Source organism: Fundulus heteroclitus, chromosome 1, assembly GCF_011125445.2.
Source record: "Fundulus heteroclitus isolate FHET01 chromosome 1, MU-UCD_Fhet_4.1, whole genome shotgun sequence".
Lineage (NCBI taxonomy): Eukaryota > Metazoa > Chordata > Actinopteri > Cyprinodontiformes > Fundulidae > Fundulus > Fundulus heteroclitus.
The window spans coordinates 42172481-42190834 of NC_046361.1; the positions used below are offsets into that span (position 1 = coordinate 42172481).

The following is an 18354-nucleotide window of genomic DNA, read 5'->3' on the forward strand; positions in this document are numbered from 1 at the left end:
CCCGCATGAATTATAATAAAACTATTCACATTCATAAATCAAGCGAAGCACTATGGCAAAAGCAGTTCTGCTCCACTTGTGAAAGTCAAATTTGATGACTTTTTTTTTATTTTTATTACTGATAATGCATTTAGCCACCGGGCCAGACTAAATTGTTTGGCGGGCCGGATCCGGCCTGCCGGCCGTATGTTTGACAGCCCTGCCTTAGTCTGTCCCTGGTTACCGGTTCGTACTCAAGCGTCTCCGCAGCGTCTCCTGGTCCTGCTCGGTCTGCTCCGGTCTGTTCCCGTCTGCCAGTTCCTGCACCCTACAACTCCGTCTGGTAAAATGAATCTGGCTGTTTCAATAAACTCTGGAAACCAGCTCTGTGTGTGCGTGTGTGCGTGCGTGTGTGTGTGCTGTGTCCGGGTTCATCCATGACAGTTAGTTAATGAATTGATTTCCGATAATCAGATTGATTTATTTTGTCTCACAGAAACCTGGCTACAAGAGGACTACTTTAGTATCAACTCCATCCAATTATTTAAATTTCCACAATCCCAGATCTACGGGAAGAGGGGGAGGAGTAGCAACCATCTTTCAGTCTGATTTATTAATTAGTCAATTCTTTTGAACATTTAACCCTCAGTTTCCCTCTCTTAAAACTATCCTAGATTCAATTGGTTTTGCCCAAAATGGGCATAAACCGACACACTCGGTCATATATTTATATAATAATCAATTCTATATTATATTTTATAATATGTGCAATATATTATATACTTCAATGATGTCCTATCCTTATAGTTTCAAAGAAAATACAATTGGTAGTTTCAAAACTACAGGTAGTCTCTTGACAGGAGGTTTTATAATCTGAGCAGAGAAAAAACAAGGTTGTAATCTGATTTACCTAAAGGCAATCTTGATTTTAAAATATATGAATCCTTGACATTTGTGTAAATTAGATCCAATATTTTGTTTTCTCTTGTAGAGGAGCTGACAAACTGATGAAACATTGGCAGTGTAGCAGAGTGAGATCTGAGTAAGATCACATACAAATTGGGGTGTTAAGTCTGCGTCTGATGACAGAACTGATGACATTACATGCATTGTTGGCAACAGGTGAGGGTGGGATGGAAACAACCACAAAACAACATAGGTGAACTCTCTTGGCTAATAATATGGATTTAAACTTACTGCCAACAGTTCTATGTCTGGACTGCAGAGACAACACTTTACAGTAACGTGTCCTGGGTGACACCATCTGTTGTTGACAAGCACTGCCAATCCACCTCCTTTCCTTTTCCTGCTGCTCTTTAAATCTCTGTCTGCTCGTATAGTCAGGAAGCCCAGCAGAGAGACGGAGTTGGAGATATGATCCTGCAGCCATGTCTGAGTAAAAAACATAATACTGCATTCCTGATACTCTTGCTGAGTCCTATCAGGGCTTAATGTTCATCCAACCAGTTAGCTAACGATCTCACATTGCCCACAGTGATGGATGGCAGAGATGATTTGAACTTCTTCCTTCTCTCTCTCCTTTTTGCTCCTGTTCTGCAACCACAACACTTCCTTTTCAACTCCTGTGGGATTTCGGGCTTCAGTTGTTGTAATCACCTGCTTCCTGTTGTAAACCACCATGTCGCTATGGTTACGCATCATAACAAAAGAGCTGAATATAATATATGATAATTTGTCTTGATGAACCCGAACACACACACCACACACGCAGCTTCGTTTTGTGAGGTTCATTGAAGAAAGATGATTTGTGGATGATGAGGACCTGTAATTAATGGCATGGAGCACATGGGTTGTGATGGCAGGATCAGGCAGACGGGAGGAGGCTGGAGCACTGCGGGTGAGCCTTAGGGCGGAACCCAAGGCTGGCAGGTGAGCTTCGGGACGGGACCTGAGTGGAGCTTGGAGTGGAATCTAAGGGAGCCAAGTAAGGACAGGGTCAGGAAGCAAAAGTCTCTTATCAGTGTCACGATTTGTCTTCAATGAACCCAGAACCACACACACAGAGCTAAAATTGAGAGTTTATTGAAAGGTAATGGAATGTTGGATGAAGAAACCAGAGAGGCAGGATTGAACTGGAACAGGAGTGTAGATGAGAGCAGGAGCTGACGGCCCAGACCAGAGTTCTTGGAGACCAGAGTAAGGCAGCAGGTTCCTCAGCACGGCAGAGAGCGAGCCTTGCTGGACAGAGTCAAAACAGGAATAAACAGCTTGGTTGGTGAATACTTGCAGATTAGAGTCTTAACAGGTTAGTTGCACCGATGAGACTGGAGTAATCAAAGGCAAGCTGAGGTACAAGAGAAGCAGAGGTGGCAGGGTTCCAGTAGCAAGCAAGGAACATTCAGGTAGACAGGCAAGGAGTAGGTGTTGCATGATGACGAACCGGCAGAGGAGTGACAACAGAGGGAGGTTTAAGTAGGGAGGCTGGCAGGTGAAATGAGTCTGACTGATTAATGACCAACAGGTGTGACTGACTGCAGGAGTGGAAGGAAAGCTAAGTGAGGGGAAGAAGGAGCTAAAAACTAAGCAAATAAAGTAAAATCATAACTGAAACCCAAACAAGGAGGAAAAGCTGAAAACTAATAGTGAACAAAAGGCTAAGTCAAAACTCAACCCTGACAATCAGAGGAGGAGGAGGAGGAGGAGGAGAGTCCTTCTGCTGAAGGAGGATGAGAGCCGAACCGGCGGGGATGTGCTGACTGAGGTGAGCTTTTATTGTGGAGCTTTCAAGTGGATTGAGTCCGGGTTAATTGCTAACAGGTGTAGGTGATTAAGTGAGAGTGGAATCAGGGCTGGGTAGAAAGAGGAAGGTGCTGGAAAATGCTCAGGGTGGTTTGCCAACCGCCAAAAAAACCTAAAAGAAGAAGAAGAAGAAGAATGCTCAGGGTGCAGCAGATGAAAACTGCACCTTGACAGAAACATACTGGAAAAAAAATCAATCCACCAGCGCAGCATCTAATACAAGAAGAATCATTTGTCCAAAAAAAAAAGCTAATTTTCCAAGAAAAGCAGGAATGAAATAAAAAAAAGAAGTTCAATCAACATTACAGAGCTACTTGAACGTGCTGCCACCCTGAGCGGCGATTACTTAAAAACCCTCTCTTGATCAAAATGACTTAATAAATTACAGACCTATATATAATCTTCTTTTCTTATTTAAAATTCTTGAGAAAATAGTTGCTAATCAAATTTGTGAACATTTACAAAGTAATGACCTACTTGAGGAGTTTCAGTCAGGCTTCAGAGCTCATCATAGCACTGAAACAGCTCTGGTGAAGGTCACCAATGATATTCTCATGGCCTCAGATAATGGACTTGTGTCTATACTTGTCCTGTTAGATCTCAGTGCTGCGTTTGATACAGTTAATCACAATATTCTCCTACAAAGACTTGAACATACTGTAGGGATTAAGGGGAAAGCATTAGGCTGGTTTAAATCTTATCTGTCTGATAAATTCCAGTTTCTTTCATGTTAATAACATTTTACCTGTTTATAAAAATAGTTAAAAAAAACTTTTTCACAAACCACAGGCAGGTTTTAATTACTCCCTCAGTTTTCCCAAATTCTAGAAAAACTGTTTAGCTTATTTTTCGTACCGAGGCTCACCGGATAATAAGGCCCATTAAATATTCCTCCCAACTGAATGAGAGTTTTGCACTAAAAATAAGAACAATTCATATTCATCATGTTATTTCATGTGCAGGATATCTAATTATCTTATTTTCGGGGTAGAAATACTCATTCCATTGGAAAATAGTCTTATTTAGCTGCTCAACAAAAGAAAACATAAACTCATTTCAAGAAAATACTTACTTTAAGTTCCCTTTTTGCAGTGCATCACTTCGCATACACGCCTCTCTCCTGACAGGGAAAGCTTTCCATCTCAGAGTAGTTGGACTAAACTGCCCTGTTTCTAACATAAGGCCAAAATAAACATAACTTTTATATTGAATTATCATACAAGGTTTATTGTTGCTAGCGTGTACTCCAGGCTGCCTTACATGAATGCACTTCTGGTTTAGACATTACAGTCAGGCAGTCTGGTAGACAGCTCAGGGGTCCTATCAGGTGTACAACCAAAATCGTACCTATGAGTACATTGTACCACATAAAATCAGTCAGTAAGCACAAGGTGATCATAAGGAGCACTATCAACTTTTGAGAAAATGTAAGGATTTTAAGTGCACCTTATAGTCTGAAAGACAATCTGGATAAACTCATTGATAAACAAATCAGCAGTACTCACACTAATAGACGCCAGAGAATAATTTACCAATTCAATAAATCAAAAACATACAACAGCTGGAATATTCCTGGACCTGAAGGAAAGCTTTTAACATAAAGTTGTGTTTCCAAGCCCCTGGACTGCAGAACAATACTGGGTCAGTTGGTACTGGGCCACACAGAAATAATAGATAACTTACATTTTTTACCTTTAATTTATCTGAGTTTGAACACTTTTTTATTTTAGAAAATGTCTGGATTCTCTCAATCACAACCATCAATTAAATTTGTTCACACATGTCTTGGTAACGTGACAAGCTAGTTAGCTAAAGGAGGTAAAACTAAATGTCTGAAAAGTTTCTTTATGGAGGTGAAACGGCCCTGTGAGGAAAATAAAAGAGAGTCTACGGTTTAAATGCAGAAAGCTGCATTTAACAGACACTACCAGGCATTCTACTATTTGGATTCATGCATCAAGCCTGCTTTGCATAGTATGGGTGACTGGCTCTGTAATGAGCCAATGAATGGATCCATGACCCATTTGTCAACAAATCAGGAGAACTCAGTATGTTTATACAAGAAGAAGATAAATAGCTGGAGATCGCAACTGATGCAATCCTTAAAAGCTCTATTGGTGTCCTGGATATCCAGAGGTGAATACAGCAATACCCTGTTGTCTTTTCCAAAGTCCTATTTGAGTGGACAGTCAGGTGAATGAAAGATGGTAGGTGGAGGGGTCCAGACAGTGGAACCAGGGAGGAGCGACTGGAGGGGTGATCAGAGGAGCGGAGGGATTCTTTAGGCAAGTTCTTAAAATGGCTTTGGAGAACAAGGAGAGAGAGGATTATGAAGAAAACTTCTTCCTGGAAGTAAACAAAGAAGGTAGGCAAATGAACATGAGAGCAAACAACACATAGACACCTGTGTGTGTGTGTGTGTGTGTGTGTGTGTGTGTGTGTGTGTGTGTGTGTGTGTGTGTGTGTGTGTGTGTGTGTGTGTGTGTGTGTGTGTGTGTGTGTGTTTCAGTTCTGGATTAATGTCACACCCTATTAATCAAATTTGATGGGTCAGCCAAAACCTGCCATGACTCTGCATGTGTACATGTCTGTGTTCACCTAGAAGGCAGTGTTGCCAGTTTTGCCAAGAGAAACAAGCAACCCGCTCTATGAAAACAAGCCCAACAGGCAACCCCCGCTATTCTGACTCTGAAATACAGAGATCTACTTGTGAAAGAGAAATGTGCCACTTTTAAACTATGAATATACATTTGTTATGGCATTACCATTAGCAACAGCAACACATTCACCATAAAACTTTTGAATCAGTTGAATTATTCAAATACCTTCTATTTTTAGCACCTGGTCAAAAGAAAAGTGCACTTTGCACATGTAACAGCAAATTAACCATAAACACAGTTGGAAAAACTCTTTAAAGGTTAAACTCTCTTGTTTCAAAGAAAAGTCACATAAACAAAATCTAACAGGCTTAGTGTAAAACTTCTTTCCTTGTCCTTAGTTCCCCACCAGGTCTGTTCCATCTGCTTGCATGGAATGAAATCTTTGCAGCACAAACCTTGCCTCCTCTGTCCATATTTTATATGGAGAATGCTGCTGAGTGTGTTCTGCCCCATTCTGTTCCTCAGTTTGGACTAGACTGGGTTCATCTATGAGAACACTCATTCTACACCAGCATTACTTAATGGCATTGCAAGCAAAGACAGAGAAAATAGGGCAGGTTCTCTGAAAGTCTGCTCTCCACTGCTGTCTTTGTAACTGAGCACTTCAACCCAAAAGGCCTCAGCCTGAGTGTCCTCCTTGTTTTCCCTGGACGGTATGTAACAGCCTGATGCTGTGTGTATAAGCTAAAAGATTTAAAGAAGTGACAACAATGCCAGCTGTTGTTTTCTGTGACAGGATGACAGATGAACTGAACGCTGTCATAGATTTCCATATCTGGATGTTAGCTGGAAGTCTCTTTGGAACCTGTTTGCATGCTTCCAGCAGGAACTCTCGGCTCCTGCTTTTCATATTTCTTTCATCTTTGCTCTCTATTTTTGCCTCATCCTGCACAATTATGAAAGCAAATCATACCCAAAATTAGAAACATTCTGTCCAGGAGTGATGCTGAAAAACTAGTCCATGCATTTGTTACTTCAAGGCTGGACTATTGTAATTCTTTACTATCAGGAAGTCCACAAAATGCAGTTCAAAGCCTTCAGCTGATCCAAAATGCTGCAGCAAGAGTTCTGATGAAAATCAACAAGCAGGATCATATTTCTCCAATTTTAGCTTCCCTTCATTGGCTTCCTGTTAAATCAAGAATAGAATTTAAAATTCTCCTTCTAATGTATAAAGCCCTTAATAATCAAGCTCCATCATATATCAGAGCTCTTATTACCCCGTATGTTCCTAACAGAGCACTTCGCTCTCAGACTGCAGGTCTGCTGGTGGTTCCTAGAGTCTCTAAAAGTAGAATGGGAGGCAGATCCTTTAGCTATCAGGCTCCTCTCCTGTGGAACCAACTCCCAGTTTTGGTCCGTGAGGCAGACACCCCGTCTACTTTTAAGACTAATCTTAAAACTTTCCTTTGTGACAAAGCTTCTAGTCAGAGTGGCTCATGTTACCCTGAGCTACCTCTATAGTTATGCTGCTATAGGCTTAGGCTGCTGGAGGACATCAGGGTCTATTTCTCTCTCTCTGCTGAGTTCTCCTACTGCTCTCCATTCTGCATTGTTTGTTGTTATTTCAGCCTTTAACTATTTCACCAATCTGTATAATCTGATTGATTTTGACTTTGGAAAGTGCCTTGAGATGACATGTTTTATGAATTGGCGCTATATAAATAAAATTGAATTGAATTGAATTGAAATAGACACATTTGTCTGTTCAATTTAGTTCAAGTAGCTTTTCATCTGACTTGGGGATTCTATCAGGTTTCACCATCCTGGAGATGAGGGAGCAAAAGAAAATAAGCAAACGTTTTAGCATTTTAAATGGATTACCTCAATCCTGCTGAAACAACCTCTTGATCCTGTCAAATTCTTGCAGAAATGACAGAAACAGCATCATTGTACATCTGGTACTGGATTTCAGCATCATAACATCTTTGCTGATCTTTGCTTTGCAGAAAGTGAAACTTCAGTTCATTTTATTAATGAAGTATCCATGAATAAAAAGCCATCATGTACTTGACATCTGAGCAAGTGTTAAAGGAACTTCTCCAGGATTGATAAGGCGCTAAGTCTTAGCTGTTAACAGGGAAGAAGGGTCTTGACTGCCTTGCTTATACACAGCTGTGGTGAATGGGATACACACCTGAGAAGCTAAAGATCAGGGTTTTGCTGAAGCAGGTGAGTGTACAAGAAATTTCTCTTCCCCACCATAACACTGCAGCCATCTGTGCCAAATCCAAAGCATTTTTGATGTCCAAACATTTTGTTTGATGTCCAGACCAATATTCTGTAACCTCAGCTGTCTCAAGATGTGATATCCGAGCTCTCATCAATTACAAGATAAAACTGGACACAGGCTATAGCTGACTCCTGCATCTCCCCCACATGGATGGCCTCTCCTATCTGCAGACTCATCGGGTCTGGGGTTCCTCCTCACTCTCTGCATTTCTTAGCTCCTGCACAGCAGATAGAGCGACAACTTCTGACCTTGCACTTGCTCTCCACAGCGTACTCTGCCCTATTTCCCTTAAATATTGAGTCTCAGGCTGCACAGTGGCACAGTGGATAGCGCTGTTGCCTTGCAGGTTCAAGTCAGCCCAGGGTCTTTCTGCATGGAGTTTGAATGTTCTCCCTGTGCATGAGTGAGAACATAACTCTGGCTTCCTGTTAGGTTAATTGGCCTTTCTAAATTCTCCTTAGGTGTGAGTGTGTGCACCAATGGTTGTTTGTCTCTGTGTTGCCCTGCGACAGACTGGTAACCTGTCCAGGGTTTACCTGGCCTGTTGCCCATTGAACCCTGGAGATAGGCACCAGCATGAGGGATTAAGCGAGTATAGATGATGGATGAATAATATTTTCTCTAGTGAAGCTGGCAGCAGCTGCCCCTAAAGTTTTCATTGTTGGGATTTACAACAGCAACCCAGATACTTTTTCATAGATTTATTTTTTAGCATATTTGATGTCAGGTTTCAACTTTAGTTGAAACCAGTTCAGTTCTAATGTTCTTCTAACTCTGTTGCTGTTGGTCATTCATTACCTTAAAAACTGTTCTTAAAAATAATTTGTGAAAATCTAAGGAAATGCAAACATCGCCTAAAGAGATGGATGTGGTAAAGTTATCGTTAGGCTCTGTAGTGCAGCAGCAATGGGAAGTGGACCTCTGCCACTGAATAAACCAGAGAAACTGGGATTAGTGTTCTTGACTATGTAAATCCATTTTTTTAATTTGTTCCACATGAAAATGCTTCAGGGTATGACGGGTAAATCAAATGCAAATAGTTCTTGGATTCAGTATGTAAGCAGTGAACATTGCTCCTCTCTGCAGTTCTTCATCAGCAAATTAACAACAAGAGGACAAAAAAGGACAGATGGAGAAACTTTTTCTGTTTTTTGCTGCTGCGTCTGGTACGTCTTTTACAACAACATTTATTCAGATTGTCTGAATCTTAAAGGTCAATCTAAAGTAACTGATCATTTTTCAATTATGTTGATTTCTGTCTGCAGCTCTGTGTGGCGTCTCCTCGTTTCATGAACGTAAATACCATTTTGTTTATGAAAATAAGACCTGGAATGAAGCTCAGAGTTTCTGCAGGGAACATTACTCAGACCTGGCAACCATCGACAACATGGACGACTGGAACATCCTCAACGAGATGGCGGACTTGCAGCAGATGGTCTACGATGTATGTTAAGTTGTTTCTTCATTAGATAACAGAACGAGAGGCGGAATAACTGTTCAGACTGCACAAACTACCATGTATTTTTCAATCAAAATCAGAATCAAGTTTATTGCAAACTAGGTTTGCACTTAAAAGGAACTTGACTTGGTGTTGATGGTGTAGACAAAACAATATATATATATATATATATATATATATATATATATATATATATATATATATATGTATATATATATATATATATACAGATTCTGCACATATACAGATTCTATAGCTATGTACACAGTAGACTGTGCGTTAATGTAACCCAGAAAATCTGGAGATGCATCAATTCCTCTTTTCGATTTTTCACACCAAGCATGCACGCAGTGTAGGCCGTGGGCCAGAGTCTGTAGGACGTCTCCTTAAGAACGACCGTATGAACTACTTGAGGAAAAAACTTTCTTGCACTTGGATCAGTTGCTACAGATAGCAGTGATCTAAAAAAAAAAAATCCGGCGTTTTCACTTGCACATTCATAAGTTACAGCCAATAAAAAAATTTAAACCGTTCCGTTCTGGTCCAACAGGTCACATGACTCGAGTTTTCCTGCTCAGCCAATCAGATCGCTGTATTGTCAGCTGTGCGAGTTCAACCAGTTCCTTGCCAAAACATTGTACACAAATAAACATGTTGCACAAAAATTAAAATTGTTTTTGAAACTCTTCCCATACGTTGCATTCAAAATATCATTTATAAATTGTCCCTGAGTACAAAACGGTCTCTGCTTGCACAAAATAGCCTCTCCTCGACTACGAAACAATTCCACACATCTGCAGCAAATTTCTGCCAAAAGTCACGCGATACATTAAGAGTTGTTGTTCTGATTAGGCCAGCTGACAGCTTTGCTAGGGCCCGGGACTACGAAGTCAGTCTCTGCTTTGCCCGTTTTTGCACAGCAATTAATTGTCACAACTCCTGAGTTTATAAAAAGGCATCACTTAACTATTTTAAAGTGTAATAAAACTGCTAACTTTTAGCACTGTGACTGGAAAACTGCCCAGGATGGATCCAGTATCCCCGCCTCTCGCTCACTGACTGCTGGAGAGTCACCAGCATCTAAATCCTCATCATTTAACGAGTGTCCTGGTGCGCAGCGGCTCATCAGATGGAGCTGCTGCATATTTATTGACTGACAGCCGCTCCGACTGCAGCTCTGCCTTCCTTGGTTCAGACAAGCGCAGGTGGAATTTATTTTATTTTTTTTACTTTTTCCAAATCGGACCCAGTGAAATGCGGAACATTGTTTCACATTCCAACCCTTCCGAAAAAAAGCGTGTCATGGTAAATTAGCCTGAGCTAGTGTGTTATTCTTTGAGTTTTAAATAAAACATAACAGTGAATCATGGTGAGATCGCTGGTTGGTCGGCGTGTTTATCAGCCAAGTTACTGGAAGCGAGGGAGTAAACGCTGACAGGTGACATGGCCACAGGTAGAAATAACTCATTAACTGCAGGAGCAGCGACAGACACGCTTACCAGGGAAGTTGCTGTCAGATGTTCAATCCGCTGAACTTTCTGACCTACAGGTTCATAAATCCAAAGAAAACCTTTGACCACCACTACTTTCATTCATACCATCTGTGGTCAGTTTGAGATGCTCTTCCAAAAGTTAAAATGATTGAACACCGATAAAACTCAGACTGGCAGATGTCCGCTTTGCAAAGACCCGCTCTACTCTCTTTCTGATTGGCTAATGTCCCTGTTCTGCCAGGTTTCATTGGTTGAGAGCAGCTTCAGTTTAAAACCTTGAAAAGAAAATGCTAGAAAGAACAATTTGCGCTAATTTTCCAAATGATGGAAATGCGTCGCAGCGACGGAGAACTTTAACCCCTGGTTTAGTTACTCTAATATTAAATAATTTTCACACAAATATTTTCTGAAAAAATACTTCTGCTTGTATTTTAATGGTCAGAGTGTCAGTTTTGGGCCCCCCTTCGTCCTGGGCCTGGGACAATCATAATGTGTTTTTTATGTTGTTTTTAAATAGCTGTCTATTGTTGTTATTGGCATAAACCTAAATTGGTGTTTGGATTTGATAATTTATCTTAAAACTGTCAAACCAATAACACGTCTGTTTGTCCAGTCAGCCAAACTTTGGTTGGAGGCTTAGCAGACAGAATGCATGAATGCTTATGTGCAAAATGGATTCTTAACGGATTTTAAAACATTGCAATGAGTGGATATTGATTATATCAAAATGGGTAGGGAAATTCCTTTGTCACTGTTCCTTTTTGTATGCATATGTTTCCAGAGACCAAAGTATGGTCAAATTGAGTCTGCAGTAAGGAACTTGCTGTCACTTTTAACAGCAACAGTTCAGACTACAGGTTAGAATTAAAACTCAAGGACAATTACTTAGGCTTAATGGTTTGTTTGTATAAAGCATTCTGGACCGTTTCAGATGGCCTAACGAAACTGATGATGATGATGATGATGATGATGATGATGATGATGATGATGATGATGATGATGATGATTGCACTGTAGAAGATAAGAGCTGTGTCACAGGATATCTTCGTCAGTTCATTCAAAATGGTATAACATTTTCATGTCCACTAACTAATAATTTAAGTTTTCTAACACAAATATGAACGTTACCAGTACAGCATATAACACCAGATCTAGGTTATGTCTTACTACCTTTCTAACTCCTTAATTTCTTCAAAGTAAAAATGAGGTCATATGTGCCAAACTGCAAATATGTGTTGTGCACTTAATGAAAATGGTTTGGCCATGACAAAAACCACAGTTGGAAATGGCCACATAGGCAGTCATTTTTTGAAAGGTTTGTTGGTTTCATCTTAGTAGTGATTTATTATTTTTTTTAAGAGGAGTATTATCCTTTACAGAACCATAACACATATCTGTTTTACAGCATCCACTGATGAGCTGAAGGCCATCAAAGTTCTGGGATGGATTGAAGGCTCCCACACGAATTCTCAATGTGGAAATTAGCCATGGTAGTCTACCAGGTCATCAACATGCTTTGAGACACTCAGGCTTCAATCACACTAGCAAGACTTTGAAAAATTGAAGATTTGATGGCATCTATAAACACACAACACAGGATTTGGTCTTGTTTAAAAATAATCTTAATATGTAACCGTTTTAGTTCCCAGTATTAACTACTTTGATCAGTAACTGTTGCAGCATGTCGTTCATAGCTCTTAATGGAGCCGTTTAGGCTGAACACAAAGGTTAAAGAAAAAGGCCAGGTTTTACATTGTTCTAAATTTCCTGACAGTCTAACGTGCAGAAATTGTTTTTCATAGTCCTGTTATTGGCTTCATCCATTTCATCAGCCAGTTTTATGGTAATACATGGATTGTTTACTGGAAAAAGCCTGGAGAATTAATGAAGTTCTTTCAGTCTTAATTTGAACAATAAAAGCAATCCTCGTGGAAAAGGTGTATTGACTTTGATTAATATTGGTAAGAATTGGAAATGAAGACTTTATCAAAGGGTATGTTTATTATACAATGCAGAAAATGAAGGTAACATCAGTTGTATCAGAAGAATTTTAAGGAATTCAAAGAATTTGAAAGATTTGAAGAATTTGAAGTATTTGAAAAATTTGAAGGAATTTGTAGTAGTAGTATTATCAGTAGTTTAATTGTCCCACAATGTTTGCATCCTCCATTTTAGTAACAAACCGATGTGTCCCTTTTTTTCAATAACCTCAGCATTTTCAAAAGGTTTATACAGTACCTTACAAATTTACTATCACAATCACAGCAGTTCTACATTTTTATTCAGTGAATACTCTAACTTAGTTACATTTTCCTGGCTGAATTTTACTACTTGAAAACCTTTTGCAACAACGGTAACCACAATAAGATTAAACTCATAAAGTGTTGGTCATACTGGACAGTAGCAACATGTACAGTATAGCGAAGCGGTGAGATTCAGAATGTCCCAGTGCATCCATGGCTGCCCTCAGTGCTACCAGTTGTTCGGGGCTCAAAACATCGCCAGTTTCAGAAATAGTGACCCCACAGTGTGGGTCATCAAGCAGTGCACTGTCAACATGAGGCAGGCAGAGTCCCTGCAAGAAAGATAGAGATATGTAGAGAATAAAAAAGAGGCCATAATTTTGTTGCTAACACTTACTGAATATATTTTTATTTTAATTCATGGAGCTAGGGATTGATAAAAAAAGATTCACCAACCTGACTTATTAAGTTACAGACTATACGTTTTTTGTTCTATGGATGAATATATCTGTTCAGTAATAAATTGTGTAACTAAAAGATAGGTATGGTCTAAACCAGTGGTTTTAAATCCTGTACATTTTAGACGCATCTCTGCTCCACCATACCTCAATCAAAAGATTGCATTACCTTCTCAGCACCTATCAAGGGCTGCAGAGACCTGCTTGTCACCAATTTATTTAGGACAGGTGTGTAGAGGCAGGAAAATGCTTAAAACATGCAGGACAGTGGGTCACCAGGACCAGGATTGACAACCACTGGTCGAAAAAACGTTAAGATTCATTCTCACTTGAATCCGTTTTTGCAAAATCAATTAATTATGTTGAAGGTCCATAATAAACACATTTAAAAGAAATCAGTTTCAACGCCACCCCTCTGATGTACTCAACGTTTTGTTGTATTGGAGTGGTCAGATAAATTCCTTTCTGGTTTGAAATATACACATTAATGTGAAAAACGTTATAACAGCAAGCACTGAAAAAATCCATCTTACCTCTGTGACAGGGGTTAAAGTTGTCTGTCGCTGCGATGGATAACCATCATTTGGAAAATGAGCGCAAAAAGTTCCATCTAGACTTTATTCAAGGTTTTTAACTGAAGCTGCTCTCAACCAATGAAACCTGGCAGAACCGGGACATTAGCCAATCAGAAAGACAGTAGGGCAGGTCTTTGCAAAGCGGACATCTGCCAGTCCAAAGTATATTGGTGTTCAATCATTTTAACTTTTGGAAGAGCCTTTTAAACTGGCCTCATATGGTATGAATTAAAGTAGCAGTAGCCAAAGGTTTTCTTTGGATTCCAGCAGGTGAGAAAGTTCAGCGGATTGAACAACTGACAACTTCCATCGGTTAGCGTGTCTGTCGCTGCTCCTGCGGTTAATTAATGAGTTATTTTCCACCTGTGGCCACGTCACCTGTCAGCGTTTATTCCCTCGCTTCCAGTAATTTAGCTGATAAACGCAGTCGACCAACCAGAGATCTCCTCCTGATTTGCTGTAACGTCTTTATTTATAACACGAAGAGTAACGCCCTAGCTCTGGCTAATTTAGCATGACGTGCTTTTTTTAAGAAGGGTCGGAAAGTTCAACAATGTCCAGTATTTGACTGTCAGATTCGGAAAAAGTAAAAAAATAAATAAATAAAAAAATTCCACCTGCACTTTTCTGAAACAAAGAAGGCAGAGCTGCTCTCATAGCGGCTGTCTGTCAATATGCAGCAGTGTCCACCTCACGAGCCGCTGAACACCTAGACACTTGTTAAATAAAATGACGAGGATTTTGATGCATACAGAACGTCAAAAGAATAAACTGCAGCTACAACATAGACTCAAGAGCGGTTTCTAACTGGCTGAGACTAGAAAAAAGGTTATTCTCAGAGAGCTCTTTGTGAAGTTATTTGGTATTTTTATACGGAGTTGAGCGCGATGTGAAGCTACACTGTAGAAGAGAGACTCACAAGACACAGCTGAAAAAGCCTCCTGTCTCATTTTACTCCAAATCAAAAACACCTGGCACACAGACAAGATACAGCAGACAAACTTTTGCATAAAATGAAATATTTTTTTAGTTAAAAAATGTTTTTTTAATTAGAAATGCTAAACTTTAAAAGCAAGTTATATATTTTTTTAACCTTTGAGCAATTTTATTAAACTTTTTAAATATTTAACATCCCATCCATCCATCGATTTTCTATACCCGCTTTTCCGTACAGGTGTGACGTCAAGCCGTATCTGATGGGAAAACGCTGCTCAATGTCACATGGGGTCGGGGGGGGGGGGGTTACTGGTGACTATCTCCAGGCGGGGACACAGTACATCCAGGAAAGGTCTCCGGGCACATGGCTAACATATAGCCGTTTTAGTAAACTTCAAAAACTTGTTATGGAGGGTTTTCTGGGCAGGGAGTGAAGGGAGCTGAAGCTGTAAAGCGGAGGCATGAGTGGACTGTGGACCAGTTTGGCAAAAGTGTGAAGGAAGAACTTGATGCTGCAGTTAACCAGGTGATGTTATGGATGTGGAAAGTGAAGGAGAGGATGGGAGGCTGTCCAGAATGGCACAAAGGCTGTTAAGCTGAAAGGTGGGAGAGATACAGGAATTGTCAATGGATATTTTAAAACTACCCAATTTTGCACAGTAAGCACAGTGAGGTAACAAATGTGGCATGACGTCCACGGCCTCGGGAATATATGGGCTGACTGGAAAAATGTTTCAGTCAAACTGATTATTTTTGCTTTAACCCCTGCTCTATGATTTCTGGTTCTACTAAAGCATGCTGTGTGCTTCCCATCTCCCATAACTGACTGAGTGTTAAATTCCCGTCAGTTCTGAGTGAATGGTTATCCCAGCCACTGCTGATGGTTTTAAAACTTGCTTGTAGTCTTGGGACAAACTCCCCTGTGGTGTGTTGATGCTCTTAGCTGTGAAATCACGTCTGTCTTCCTCAGCCAAACCAGTGCATTTCAGTTTGTTCGACTGTGCCCCCTGCTGTCGGGAAGTCTGAACAACAACTCCTAATGTAACACGTGACTTTTGGCAGAAATTTGCTGCAGAGGTGTGCAATTGTTTCTTGGTCGAGGAGAGGCTATTATGTGTGAACAGAGACCGTTTTGTACTTGGCGACAAGTTATAAATTATATTTTGAATGCAACGTCTGAAGACTAGTTTTATTTGTGTGCAACATGTTTTTTTGTGTACAACTTTTTTGGCAGGAAACTAACCCCATACATTCCAACTATGGACTGCATATTAGCGGTCCATAGTTGGATTGATTGAAGATTGGGCCCTTATTGAAACATAGACTCAGAAGTAAAGTAGAAGGAAATTTGTTGGTTTAAGGGCTACATAAAGAAGGGGAATGATTATGTAAATTTAACTTCTTCATATCCCTTTTCAGACATAATCCCTAATTATATAAATATTATTAATATCATCATATATATGATTATTTATAAATAATTTTTGTTCTGAAATAAATCAACCATTCATTCCTTCCTCTGCTGGGTTTCCTTTGAAAACTTCTGACCCATCTGTCTGGATGATTTGATTGAGTCGACTTTGTAAGGAACCTTGAGATAACATGTTGTGAATTGGTGGCGTATAAATAAATTAAATTTAAATTAAATGGATCTGATACGATGAAAACATCAGACAATTTCATTAGAAATAACCTCTTGTTCCCAGAGAGCGTGGATTGGATTATATGATGACGTGAACAGCTGGAGATGGTCCATGTCGGACTCAAACTTCTGCCAACAAGAGCAGAAGGAGTTCAGGAACTGGAACAGTGCATCACCAAACAATTGGCGCAGTAAGGAACACTGTGGGGCGATTACCAGTGATGGACTCTGGAACGATGTATCTTGTTCCCTCACCTTAAGACCAGTCTGCTTTGATATCACAGGTGAACATGACTGTCAACTATAAAACTAACACTTTTTTTGTTTGCCTCTGTATCTTTTGAAGAACCGATGTCTTCACTTACTACATTTGTACATTAAATTATGTTTTAAATAGTTCCTCAACCTTTGCATTAATCTATAACTGGTCTTATTTCAGGGACGGTTGTGAAATTTGTTCTCATCAACACTCTCATGACGTGGACCGCGGCTCAGAAATACTGCAGGGATCATCACTCAGACCTGGCCAGCGTGAGGAACATGACTGAGAACCAGAAGATTCAGCAGCTGGTACCAGCAGGAGATAAAGTCTGGATCGGTCTGTACAGAGACACCTGGAAGTGGTCAGATGGAAGAAACTTCTCGTTAAGTTACTGGAACAGTGTAGAACCCAATAATAAAGAGCCGCCGGAAATCTGTGTAGCAGCAGCGTTTGATGCTGAAGGGAAATGGGAGGACTGGCCGTGTGAAATAAAGAGGACCTTCATCTGCTACAGCTACAGTGAGTCTCCATCAGCCTGATGATGTTTTATTTGTGGAAGATGATGATCTGCTCCTGAACAGATGGAATCTAGTCCATCAATGTTCTGTTTTCTTAACAAACTTGTTCTCTTTGACTAACTGCTGATGAAGGCTGTTTGTTTTTAAAGTTCCAGTTTCAAAGAAGGTTCTGGTTCTGAAGCTGGAGAAAACCACCAACCTGGATCTGAATGACCATGCTGTACTGGAAGAGCTCCTGAACCAGGTAAATCCTGCTGGTTTTACACTTAAACTGCATCAGTCAGTTAAACTGAGAGATTTTCCAGATGATCCACTCAGCAGTTTGTCTGCAGGAGAATCTGAAGATAGCTGTCAGTCCACTGTTCAAACCTTCAGAGGTCCACTTAACTACAGAAAGACTCTGAACAAGAGCAAATGTTTAACCTGAGAACATTTATTAAATAATTATATTCATTATTCTTCCTGTTGCTTATTGTGTCCCAGCTGAAGCAGAAGCTGAAGGAGCAGGGACTGAATGAAGACATCCAACTGAGCTGGAGGAAGCAGTCAGATGAAAATGTTTTCCACAAAGAGAAGAACAAGCAGACGTCAGTTTGAGAGAACTGGACCTGCTTCTGAAGAAGATCCTCCTTTCCTTTAACCTTCTGAAATATTGTTGTTTCTATAAGTTATGCTATTAACTACGATTGTCCTAAAGTCAAATCATACATCTGTACATCATACAAGAAAACTAATTTCACTTCCTGCATGTAAGTTTATTGTAGTAATTATGATTTTCCTATTTAAGAAATGTTATAGCAAGAAAAAAAAAAGAAAAAAAAAAAGAAAACAGACATTAATTAGTCAGTAAGTTTATTTCTGAGTACATGGAGGATGACGGTGAATTGGGTCACAAAGAAACTGGTCATAGTTAACTGGTCATAGTTAAACTACAGTCACACTTCACTGTTTACTGTGTAGTTTTTCTATTCATCCCTAATCATTATTGTCTATCTCCGGCTTTGCTGGGTCAGTAGTTTTGGATTTAAAGCAGGTATGACATATCATTTATGTTCTTCTATCTCACTTTATTATCATCAAGAATCAGTTCTGTAGATCACATTTGCTGATCTAAAGGAAACCCTCTGGATTTTATT

The 18354-nt window shown here is 39.9% G+C and overlaps 1 protein-coding gene across 1 annotated transcript; it reads left to right on the forward strand.

Moving 5' to 3' along the window:
• The first annotated feature begins 16652 nt into the window (after positions 1–16652).
• LOC110367736 (C-type lectin lectoxin-Phi1-like) lies at positions 16653–18113 on the forward strand. The gene is made up of 4 exons (XM_036138731.1): positions 16653–16722; positions 16878–17219; positions 17368–17462; positions 17702–18113. The coding sequence occupies exons 2-4, from the start codon at positions 16913–16915 to the stop codon at positions 17813–17815; spliced, it is 516 nt and encodes a 171-aa protein (XP_035994624.1). The 5' UTR covers positions 16653–16722; positions 16878–16912; the 3' UTR covers positions 17816–18113.
• Positions 18114–18354: the final 241 nt, after the last annotated feature.